Source organism: Schistocerca cancellata, chromosome 2 (assembly GCF_023864275.1).
Source record: "Schistocerca cancellata isolate TAMUIC-IGC-003103 chromosome 2, iqSchCanc2.1, whole genome shotgun sequence".
Classification (NCBI taxonomy): domain Eukaryota; kingdom Metazoa; phylum Arthropoda; class Insecta; order Orthoptera; family Acrididae; genus Schistocerca; species Schistocerca cancellata.
In genome coordinates, this window is record NC_064627.1 from 498,661,342 (window position 1) to 498,674,199 (window position 12,858).

The 12,858-nt window shown below is 39.9% G+C and overlaps 1 protein-coding gene across 3 annotated transcripts in view; it reads right to left on the reverse strand.

The window, feature by feature from the left end:
- Nucleotides 1-12,858, reverse strand: part of LOC126162040 (thyroid receptor-interacting protein 11-like) — a 442,937-nt gene that overhangs the window by 77,002 nt on the left and 353,077 nt on the right. For all 3 annotated transcript variants that reach the window (XM_049918272.1, XM_049918270.1, XM_049918271.1), the window contains exons 16-17: nucleotides 12,438-12,631; nucleotides 2,489-2,652 (exon numbers count right to left, since the gene is read on the reverse strand). In XM_049918272.1, coding sequence (XP_049774229.1) covers nucleotides 2,489-2,652; nucleotides 12,438-12,631 — 358 coding nt within the window. The remainder of the gene's footprint in view (nucleotides 1-2,488; nucleotides 2,653-12,437; nucleotides 12,632-12,858) is intronic.

Consider the following 12,858-nt stretch of genomic DNA (forward strand, 5'->3'; position numbering starts at 1 on the left):
TACCCAGCTCATACTGCCTACAGAAAGGAAACAATATTCAACAAGACAGCACATAATAATGTGCACCAATGTGTGTGATGCAAATGGGGAAAAATCCCTCAATTGTACTAAGAACCATATTTCACACACACACACACACACACACACACACACACACACACACACACAAATGATGTTCTTTTATTTTATTTGGTAGTATAATACTACTTAGCCATGGATAGGTGCAATAACTATGATACAAGTCTATCTGCTACATGGCATTTTAGTAAACACAGACAGTTTAGAAAATACACATCACTAGTAATCGATTCTGTAGGAAAAAATGGCATCAGATTGTTTTTAAATATCTTTGGTCAAAATTTCATATCACTCCTTAAAATGAATCTTGAAAGACATCAAAGCACTGCACGATTCATTGCTTATTAGCAGGCAAATAATATTTAAAAGGAATGGAATCCCAATATGTCCCAGGTCAGAGAAAAACTTTTCTCTATGTTGATCATACTTTTGGTAAACAAATATCACATGATTAACATCCCCACAAATGATGTTTTTCCACAAAATTGTGTAGCAATTTATTTTTCAATACCAGATGACTAAGGTAAACAAAAATTTCCTTCCTTCCTTGTTCCCATTTCCTGCAAAATTTAGTCATGATATTCTCACATTTGTATTTATCCATCTTTCTTTCTTGAACTGGCTTATTATTTTCATATTTCATAGATCCATCAATTAATAAAATAATTTTTATCTTGACACTATCTATCTTTGCTATACTAAAAATTCCTCCTCCTACTTAGAAGCTGTTTATGATAAGTGTACATTTTCTGAAACACATTTTATTTTTATCGCTATTTCTTAGGAATCAGTTAATCCATTAGAAGAGTGTCAAAACTCAAAAGTCATACACAGAAATGACATCTGCCACAACTGAGTAAATGACATCTGCCACAACTTAGTATCTATCACATGAGCAAGAGACTAGCCCCGAGACACACACAGACAAACACATTACCATTCATGTCAAAACATGTTATACTTCTGTTGCTTCTTATGTGTCCAGTGAAAATATGGCTATACTTTTAGAGAATAATTTATAATGCATCTCTCCTGAGAAACATGTATACAAGGGGAAAGTCATCTAATAAGTAACCCGATTGTGTCACATGTTGGTTTGCACAGTTGAAAATCTTGTAATGGCATCCTTACCACCAAAATCTGCCACTTTCCTCATAAGTTTTGATCACTTTAATTTTTCTGTAATACACTGCAAACATTGAGGCATTAGTTCTAAGTGGTACTGATATGACTGTGCACTCATAATTTTGGCCAAAAGACCTTCTTTTAAAATAGACAACATGTACGCATATACAAATGCACATCTCATACACAAATGACCATTGTCTCTGCCACCTCGGCCTTGGTCTTTTGGACAAAAACTCATTTGTTTAGCAGTATTTTTGTTGTGCCTGTCTGCTACTCAATATGTCCATTAATAGGTGAGTGCCAATCTATCCCTTTCACAATACTGTCACTACTCCATCCCGGATTTTCTATTATACTCATGACTGTTGGTTTCATTTTCTATTCTTATTTGGCATTCCAGTTCATAGAGTGTGTGTACTATTTTCATTTATTTATTTATCCATACATTACAATGTAAATGGTATGGTTGTTGACAACACATAAATGTGCACAAGCACAGACATATAAGTAGATACATACATGATCTGCTTTACTGTTTGTAAAGCATATTTCCATATTCTATTGGACATATTGTAAAATGTCTCTTAATGACAGCAGTTTAGCATTATTGTCAAAATAATTTAGATGTTATTTCAGGTAACCCTTGGCAGAAAAGAAATACTTTTCTGATAGATAATTCTGCAGATTGCTGAAGGTCTGTACATCAATTTCGTCTTTGAGCACTTGTTGTATAATTCTATTCTGTTATGTAGCAAGTTATTTAGGGTGTTTGTTTTGTTTTTCCAACTGAGAGGTAAATAGTGGCTGAATCTGGTTCCATCTGCATGCAGCGTCCTGTTTGTTGGGTTCTACTCAATATCTTTGTTTATGTAGAGCATGGTTTGCAAAATACTTTCACATGGAACAGTCATGATTTCCACCAGTTTAAACAACTCAAGAAAATATGTTCTGAAGCTACTTTTTATATAGTCCTTTCCTGTAGCTTACAAACTGTTTGTATATTCTGTTTATTTATTCCCCAGAAGGTTACAACATAATTAATTATGGAATGGACATATGCGAAGTATACTGTAGTAATGTGTCATCTACCACATACTGGTGTTACTATTCAAAGAGCCTCGCTTTCCGAGTACAGTAATATGCTTAGACCACTTTAGCTGTGAGCCAACATGCATCCCTAGGAGTTTTGTTTTTGATGCACATTCTACAAGTTCATGCCTCACTTTTCTGGTTATGCAGAAACTAATAATATTGTTTTTAACAGGTACGGGGTAGTACATACCTTTCTGAAAACGTTCAAGCACAGCCTGCAAATTTCGTAAAGCAGCTTCCTGTTTCTGAACTTTGTCCTCAGCGGAAGATAACAACAAGAATGCTTCTTCCTTTTGCTGTACTAGTGTTTGATTTTGGTTCTGCAGTGCTTCCACTTGCTGGTTCACCAGAATGCTGCACAGAGTACACTAACATATTAACATAATTTGTTGTTATGATGAAACAACATTAAAATGAATGCAGAACATAAATTGTGGTGGCAAAATATTATGTATTCACAAAATAACACTCTGCAATGGTACTAAAAAGGTCTGAAAGCAGAAAGGCTAGTAAATACCATGGTGTCAAACTTGAAGAATTATTAAAGTGGAACAAATTACCACAAATTGTTTTAGACGAGTTTAAGAGAAAGATATTACATTATATTACTTGAGTTAATTACTGAATTAATTAAGTTAATTACTGAAAAAATAGTCAGTTCAGTATCATAGGTTGCATGCTTGTCACAGTGTAAATAAGGCTACCACTAAACTTTCATTATACTGTGCTAAGTTGTGTGTCTACATTATGTGATCAAAAGTATACGGACATCCACAAAAAACATACGTTTTTCACTGTGCTGCCACCTACTGCCAGGTACTCCATATCAGCAACCTCAGTAGTCATTGGACATAGTAAGAGAGAACAATGGCGTGCACCATGGAACTCAAGGACTTCAAACGTGGTCAAGTGATTGTGTGTCACTTGTGTCATATGTATGTACTTGACCTAAACATCCATATCTACATCTACATCTACATGATTACTCTGCAATTCACATTTAAGTGCTTGGCAGAGGGTACATTGAACCACAATCGTACTATCTCCCTACCATTCCACTCCCGAACCGCGCGCGGGAAAAACGAACACCTAAACCTTTCTGTTCAAGCTCTGATTTATCTTATTTTATTTTGATGATCATTCCTACCTATGTAGGTTGGGCTCAACAAAATATTTTCGCATTCAGAAGAAAAAGTTGGTGACTGAAATTTCGTAAATAGATCTCGACGCGATGAAAAACGTCTTTGCTTTAATGACTTCCATCCCAACTCGCATATCATATCTGCCACACTCTCTCCCCTATTACGTGATAATACAAAACGAGTTGCCCTTTTTTGCACCCTTTCGATGTCCTCTGTCAATCCCACATGTTAAGGATCCCACACCGCGCAGCAATATTCTAACAGAGGACGAACGAGTGTAGTGTAAGCTCTCTCTTTAGTGGACTTGTTGCATCTTCTAAGTGTTCTGCCAATGAAACGCAACCTTTGGCTCGCCTTCCTCACAATATTATCTATGTGGTCTTTCCAACTGAAGTTGTTTGTAATTTTTACACCCAGGTACTTAGTTGAATTGACAGCCTTGAGAATTGTACTATTTATCGAGTAATCGAATTCCAACAGATTCCTTTTAGAACTCATGTGGATCACCTCACATTTTTCATTATTTAGTGTCAACTGCCACCTGCCACACCATACAGCAATCTTTTCTAAATCGCTTTGCAACTGATACTGGTCTTCCGATGACCTTACTAGACGGTAAATTACAGCATCATCTGCGAACAACCTAAGAGAACTGCTCAGATTGTCACCCAGGTCATTCATATAGATCAGGAACAGCAGAGGTCCCAGGACACTTGCCGGGATGGTTCCTGTGAAAGGGCATGGCCGACTTCCTTCCCCGTCCTTCCTTAATCCTATAAGACCGATGACCTCGCTGTCTGGTCTCCTTCCCCAAACAACCAACCAACCAACCAACCCAAGACGCTTCCCTGGGGAACACCTGATATCACTTCAGGTTTACTCGATGATTTGCCGTCTATTACTACGAACTGCGACCTTCCTGACAGGAAATCACGAATCCAGTCGCACAACTGAGACGATACTCCATAGGCCCACAGCTTGATTAGAAGTCGCTCCACTATTTCTGATGTGATAGTGAAGTGGAAATGTGAAGGGACATGTACAGCACAAAAGTGTACAGGCTGACCTCGTCTGTTGACTGACAAAGACTACCAATAGTTGAAGAGGGCCGTAATGTGTAATAGACTGACATCTATCCAGACCATCATGCAGGAATTACAAACTGCATCAGGATCCACTGCAAGTACTATAACAGTTAGGTGGGAGGTGAGAAAACTTGGATTTCATGTTTGAGCGGCTGCTCATCAGCCAAACATCACACCAATAAATGCCAAACGACACTTCGGTTGGTGTAAGGAGTGTAAACATTGGACGACTGAACAGTGGAAAAATGTTGTGTGGAGTGTCTAATCACGGTACACAATGTGGCAATCCGATGGCAGGGTGTGGGTATGGCAAACGCCCAGTGAATGTCATCTGCCAGCGTGTATAGTGCCAACAGTAAAATTCGGGCTGTTGCTGTTACGGTGTGGTTGTGTTTTTCATGGAGGGGGCTTGCACCCCTTGTTGTTTTTCATGGCACTATCACAGCACAGGCCTACACTGATGTTTTAAGCACCTTCTTGCTTCTCACTGTTAAAGAGCAATTTGGGAATGGTAATTGCATCTTTCAACACGATCGAGCATCTGGTCCATAATGCATGGCCTGTGGTCAAGTGGTTACATGACAATAACATCCCTGTAATGGACTGGCCTGCACAGAGTCCTGACCTGGATCCTATAGAGCACCTTTGGGATGTTTTGGAATGCCGACTTCATGCCAGGCCTCACTGACCAACATTGATACCTCTCCTCAGTACAGCACTCCATGAAGAGCGGGCTGCCATTCCCCAAGAAACCTTCCAGCACCTGACTGAACATATGCCTGCAAGAGTGGAAGCAGTCACCAAAGCTAAGGGTGGCCCAACACCATACTGAATTCCAGCATTACCAATGGAGGGCACCACAAACTTTTAAGTTGTTTTCAGCCAGATGTCCTGATAATTTTGATGACATAGTGTATGAGTGAGGGGTAGGGGAGAGATGGGTGACAAAGGCACACTTAACTCCATAAGACAGCATATGACACATGTTATCTGCATAAATATATTCTGTTACATGAGGGCACAACTAACTCAACTTTTGTTGTTGCTGTTGTTCTTGGTGGTGGTGGTGGTGGTGGTGGTGGTGGTGGTGGTGGTGGTGGTGGTGGCGGCCAACGTGAGCATTAGATACCACAATACAAAGGATAAGTCTTGAAATGTTTGTTAGTAATAATGATAAATAATAGTACCAAAGTAATGGTTTGTTGTTTGTATAAATATGTTGTTTCTACTGTGGAGAGAAGAAATTAATTCAAAACGAATAAGCAGGTTAATGTACATTGCGCATACTTCTCGACATGTTCATTGTATCAAAGTTTTTGAGAGTACAACTGCTAAAAATAACTGGGAAAAGACCTGGTCAAAATTAGGCAAATATAAAGAAAATTAAGTTATGACTTGGACATCACAGATGAATATCAATGAAAGTAAAACAAACATAATGGAATGGAATGGAATTAAATCAGCTGAATTCTATTAAAAAATGAGACACTAAAGTTGCTAGCAGACGAATTTTGTCATTTAGGCAATAAAATAACTGATGATGGACTGATGTACGGAGGCTATAAAACACTCTGGCGACAGTAAGAAAAGTCCGTCTCTGTATCTGAGCATTCAGTATGGTTCACAGCTTCGCTGGGAGCTTGGCACTGATCCCTTGCGCAGCCAGGGATTTTTTCTTGGCATGAGGACTGGAACATATGCACTCAGTTTTGTGAGGCCAACTAAAGAGCTACTTGACTGAGTAGTAGTGGTTCTGAGGTAAAGACACCTGATGATGACTGGGAGAGCAGTGTGCTGACTACACACTCCTCCAAGTCGTATCCAATGATGCCACTGGCAAAGAATAAAGCAGCAGCTGGTCCATCTAGGACCAGAACTTGAAACTCTACCTTTACCTTAATAGTAAGAAAAGTACTTCTGAAAAATAACAATGTAAGGAAAAGACAGAGTGCTACTTACTGTAAAGATGACATGTTAAGTTGCAGCCAGGCACAGTTAAAAGGCACTTATACATTAGCTTTTAGCTACAGCTTTCATTAGAAAGAGAGAGAGAGAGAGAGAGAGAGAGAGAGAGAGAGAGAGAGAGTGAGTGAGTGAGTGTGTGTGTGTATGTGTGTGTTATTTCAACCTGGAGTTTCCATTTTCTGAAGGTATCTGTCTGGAGTTTAGCCTTGCATTGAACTGAAACGGGTGATAAACGGTGAAGAGAAGAATAGCATCCTCTGAAATGTGATACCACAGATGAATGATAAAGATGATACTGGTAGAGCTTAAACAAAACAAGCTAGAACCTTCCCACCTTTCTTGTTGCACTTCTATTCACAACTATTTTTATTTTTTCTCATTTACTTATTTTGACTCTAGTTATCCATATTGAGTATATGTTGCATATGCCCACATCTGTCAAAATATTATTCAGACCAATGTGACACAAATTCATTAATCGGATGATAATTTTCAACTGCTGTTTACAGTAACTGTTTAGTTTTTCTGGATACCATACTGATTAAATGTAATGAATAACTGAAATCATCACACTCAAAATTATTGTTGCCAGTTGTGCCATAATACATATATAGTTTGTAAATTTACCACTATGCTTTTGTTGCTATAATTTTTCTGGATCAAATGGGTCACTTCATTAATCAACTAAGCAACTATTTATGAATTTGCACAAATTATCATAATTTCAAATGTGGCAACTTTACTTGTAAATAAGTAATTCACAGCACAGACATGCAAAATAGTTCTGCAACCTTTTGTACTTTACTAACTACTTATTATCAAAGTCAAGTCACTGTTGAAACATATAGCTTTTCTAAATTAGTAAATCCTCACCTAACAGTTTTGCAAACAAATTTTATTTTTCAAAACCCTAAAATATCCTTACACCAGTTCATAAGTACTTCTTCCTATCCAAAAAAATCTGCAGTCCATTGTTATCCATTACAGTGTTAATGTTGGGTCTGATGGTCTCACAGTAAAGCACATGTCTGGAAGCTGAGAGGTCATGGGATTGGTAGTACCACAGGTTTTTTAGTCTGCATTTTAACCTACTCTTCACCTCTCAGTGATGTGAGGAGTCATAAAAAGTAAATATGATTCAACTTCCACATTAAACTGTAGGTCCTCTTTCTCCAGTTGGGTAACTGGAATAGGTTAGGAGCATGCAAGTCGGCGAAGTGGTGTCCAATTGAAAGACTTGTACCAGGCCACTGAGCCACATGAAATTATTATTATCTTTGTTCTGGTGAGCCTTCCTGCATGCTGGCATTCCGTTTTCAGTCTGGTGCCATTCCAGGTGTTCTCCCTGCAGCCTGCTCCAACTAGAAATGTTCTTATGCGTTTCCTCTTCGGTCCGGTACACCAGACTGAGTGCTGGTGTTTCATCAGTCCAGTGTACCTGTCAGCACAATGCCATTCCATTCTTGGTCCAGTATGGGTCAAGGTATTCCCATTGCAGACCATTCCTTCTAGAAGCATCCAGTGACATTTCATCTCCAGTCTGGTGCACAAGGTACTCTGTTGGGGTTCATTCCCCATGTTCACAGTCCTTCATTTTGTGGAGTTCTGCTGCTGCCCCATGGCGTTTTCAGCAACTTCAGCACAGGATCCCAGGCTCTACTGAGTTGGTAACCAGTGTCATGATTCATGAGGGTTTCCATCACCTTTATCTCTATAGATTCTTTTGTAACTGTCTCCTAATATCTGGGGTCTGTGCCAGATCCTTGCCTCATCATAGTTCATGGAACGATTGAGTTACAGACGGTGCTCAGCAATGGTTGATTTAGTTGCCTGTCCTAGTTGAGTGTGGCTCTGATGTCCACTGTCCTAGTTATTTAGCCAATGTACGACATGCCACATTGGCAAGGTATATTATAGATTCCTAGTTTTTGTAACCTGAGGTCATCTTTCACATTTTCCAATAGTCCTCATACTTTTCAAGGTGGACAGCATGCACACTTGACATTATGGTTCCAGAGAACCATGCTGATCTTGGCAGAAATAGTCTGCATGGGGCAGGTACGCCATGGCCTTTGCTCGTCTTACTCTTCTTTCAGATCCTGTGGTGGAATAGTTGGTTGAAAGGCCAGCTGAATCTGTCTGGTCATGTATCATTCTTGCAGAATACTGATCACAGATGCTCTACTGTACTTCTACTGCCAAACTATCTGGGTCTGACAAGGAGCCTGGGATTCTGTTCTGGAGTTTCTTAAAATGCAGTGAGGGAAGCAGCAGAACTCAACAAAAGAAGGACTAAGGGTATGGACATGGGGAACAAATGCCTGACCAAGCACCAGGTGGACTGGACTGGAGATAGAATGTCACATGGTGCTTCTAGCGGAAGTGACCAAAAAGAGAACACATAGAACCATACCAGACCAGAAAGGGGAAGCCAGTGCACAGACATATTCACTGGACCAAAGATGAAACACCAGCACTCAGCTGGGTGCACTGGACTTAAGAAGAATGCATAAAAACATTTCTAGCATGAGCGGGCAACAGAGGCTACACATGGAATCACAAATGAACTGAAAATGAAATGCCAGTGAGCAGACAGGCACACTGGCACAAAGAGTGAAAGCCTAAGGACACTGCTAGTGGGAGTGGAGGGCAGATGGAATACCTGGAACTGACCAAGGAGGCGGAAGCCCAGAGGTATAAATGCAGGACCTGTTCCACTCGAGAGATCTCAGACAGCACTTGATAAAAATAACAGGTCATGTTATTGAAATATTAGGCAACAATGAGGCTGATATCTGGCGTCTCGACCAAGGAAAGGGAGGACGGTGAGTTCTCTTAGCTTCCTGCTAGCATGTTAAGAAGAAGACATAGTACCAGTTTTTGCCAGGATTAAGCATCACATCAACTCCAGAGCAGTGAACAAGATAAAATGTAGGGCAAGCATGGATGGCACTTGTGTGAGAGAGAATTTGAATATATAGATGTGGTAGCCAGGCAGCTTTTATACCTTTTCTCCCACACATGGCAGCCTCCTTAGCAGCAGATGATTGGGATTTGATAGACAGTTTCTCTTTCTCTCTTGCGGAGTGTGCCAAGAAGAATGCTAACACGTAAAGTTTGGCCGCCTGAGTAAAAAAGTACAACAGATGGAGGACACTTGTATTGTTATTAAAAAAGTGGCAAGAAGTTTTATGACACAATTTTGAAAGCATTCAAAACTCCTAGAACTGTGCCCAGTTTAGCTTTTATCAGTGCAGTGGAGCAAGTAGCCAACACACCCCCAACAAGTGTGGCACAAGAAATTCACCACGAGGCTTGCAGGGTGCTCACCGAGACAAAGCCTCCAAAATCAAATATCTCAAGCACTGAGTGGCTTGCATTCGAGATGCTCTATGAAGACAAGCATTGTAGGGTTGCCAGTAGACAAAGGGAACTCCACTACTGTTTTTCAGCAGGCTGATTATGATGAGAAAGTGCAGCAACTTCTGGAAGACCCTGCATACAGACTTTCGGAATAATGACCCTATGGACAAAGTGGCCAAGAAGATCAGAGCTCTCTTGAAGGAAATCGGAACAACAAACAGCTACAATTGAGAGTGCCACTTCCAAATATATGATACGGGCTGCCAAACGTACACAAAGAGGGCAAGCCTACCATGCCCAGTTGTCAGCAACAATGGTACAACAAGGTACGCATCTGCCAAGTGCTTCAAGAAACTGCCCTTCTCATACATGGGGAAGCGTGTTCACCACATCTGAAACTCATAGTACTTCTTGCAGCATCTCAAGCAACTACATATTGCAGAAACTGATATAACCGTAAGTTTTGATGTGATATTCCTGTTCAGTATGATTCCATGAATGTCAGATGCAAAGAATATTAGAGGCACAATCGTCTAAGACAGGTGACTATATGAGCCATTGTCAAGTATTGTCAGGAATTCAATCATTCCATAAACTATGATGAAGCAAGGGTTTTGGCACGGACCACAGATGCTGGTGTAAAGTTATGAGAGAGCCTGTAGCTAACAGAAAATCATGTCAATTGGTACCAGTTCAGCAGAGCCTGGGATCCTGTGCTGAGAATGTAACGCAGGCAGCAGCACAACTCCACAAAAAGAAGAACTGAGGTGGACATGGTGAATGAACACCAGACAGAGTACCAGATGTACCAGACCGTAGATGAAACATTGCTCGACACTTCTAGTAGGAGCGGACCACAAAGGGAACATCTAGAACAGCACTGAACCAAAAATGGAACACCAGCATGCAGACAAGAATACTGAACTAAGACAAAAGTCAGTGCTCAGACCAAAGAGGCAATGCCTAAGAACATGTATGGTGGGAGTGGGCTGCAGATGGAACACCTAGAATTGCACACGACAGAAAACGGAATGCTGGCAATCAGACATACACAACAGACTGAAGTTGGAACACCTCAGGATGCTGCTAGAGGGAGCAGATGGCAGACAGAGCACCTGGAACCAACTATGGAGAAAGAGGACTACAGGTACAAATACTGTACCTGTTCCACTCAATGAGCAGTCTCGGGTATCACCTGATGACGATATGAGTTATGTTACAAAAATATCATGCAAGAACAATGCTGATATCAGGCAGAATAACCTACACTTCAAAGCGTCAGTAGCAATGTCATTCATAAATCTCTGACACCCTTGTGGAACTGACAAATGGCTAATCACTGCAAAGTATGTCTGGGTAATATCTGGAAACAGCAAAACAAGTTGTATGTTAATACAACATCCATGTATGCTGTGTGAATAAGACTCTGCCACAGGCAACTTTTCTTATAGTGCATGATTTACCTTGAACAGTACATGAGCAGGCACTGGGAACAATTCACTGTAAATACAATCAAATGTCTTTGCCCTATTGTGGCTGCAGTGCTACCAAACAATACACTGAACTCATGACTTAAATATTACATCTACATACATACTTTGCAAACCACTCTGAAGTGTAAGCATGAAATAATAACCATAGTTTTTGGATCCTCTATGTTCATTCTTCAGGGAAGAAAGAGAAACTGGTTGGGGAAGAGGGGGAGGTCAGTCAAACCACAGTGCTTGATGGACTCACAACAAACAAGTGGGTCCTTCTCAACCTAGAGTCTTACAACCCCCGCCCCATTTCCTTCCCAACCAATTCCTCTTTTCACCCTAAAAAAGGAACATATAATGTCTGAAGTATAATTTAGATATTTTTCCATAACAGTTTTTTAGAAGAAGCAACTGATGTGTATATTATCAATAATATCAATATGTGTCACTTAAATCTGTGGTGCAGTAATGTTGTCGCTGTTATTAAGTATCACAAAGTTAACTTATCAGCTTTAGTCTCTTTTCATTTTGGATCTTTCGAAAATATTGGCATAACTCTTCTTTTGTATGTGTGTATTAAGGTGCATACAGACTTGTGAACCAAGCTGCTCACAAGCCATTTGTGATGCTCACAAGAGTGCACTTTGCTTGTGAGCTGCTTGGTGTAAGCCACCCAATGTCAGTGTTTATGGTGACCAAAAAGGGATGTTTAGACCCAGTGGGATGGCTGTATTCTCAGAAGTGTCTACACACTAGTGAGCAATGTGGATCACTGAATGTACAGGGGACATTCGCTGCTTACATTTTATGCCTGAGCAGAACCTGAGTCATTTGTGGCTGTGGTACTCATAAATGTATACACACCTTTATGTATTTATTTTGTTAGGACATGTTATACATCCTTCAGGACTTCCCCAGCATGGATTTAAGGAACAAAAAGTATTTCTAGCTGTTTCTTTAGAGCTACAAACTTTCTTCTCTGAATGTAGGTACTTCCATCTTCCTGTTATTGTAATATTGTTCTTAACTGAACTTTCCATTTTATTGTGTTATAAAAGATAACATAATAATTTTGTTAATACAAAAATTGAAGCAATGTAGTTTACCTGGCTGATGTATATGCTGTGGAAGAACACTTCAGTCTCTCCTCTGCGCTGCTCAGCCTTGCTTGGAGGCTCTGAACTTGTTGTTCAGCACGTAATGTCTCCTGAGTATAGCTTTCCTCCACTGTCACCAAGTGTTCTCGCAGGCGATCCAACTCCTTTTGTAAAGTTATTCCTTTTTCCTTCTTTTCCTGTAACTACCAGTTTTATAATCTATTAGTCTATTTATAATTACAAGGTACATAGTTTTAGGTCACAGAACTTAATAAGGACAGGTGTTTATGTATGTGTTTTAGGAGTAAGAAAATAAACTGTATAATTTATTATCTCTGTCTTCTTGACTCCATTTCCTAAACCAAAATTTTTGTTGACTGGAATGAAAAAAAAATGTTTTATAGGTTATGAAGAATGCTCCATCTATCTC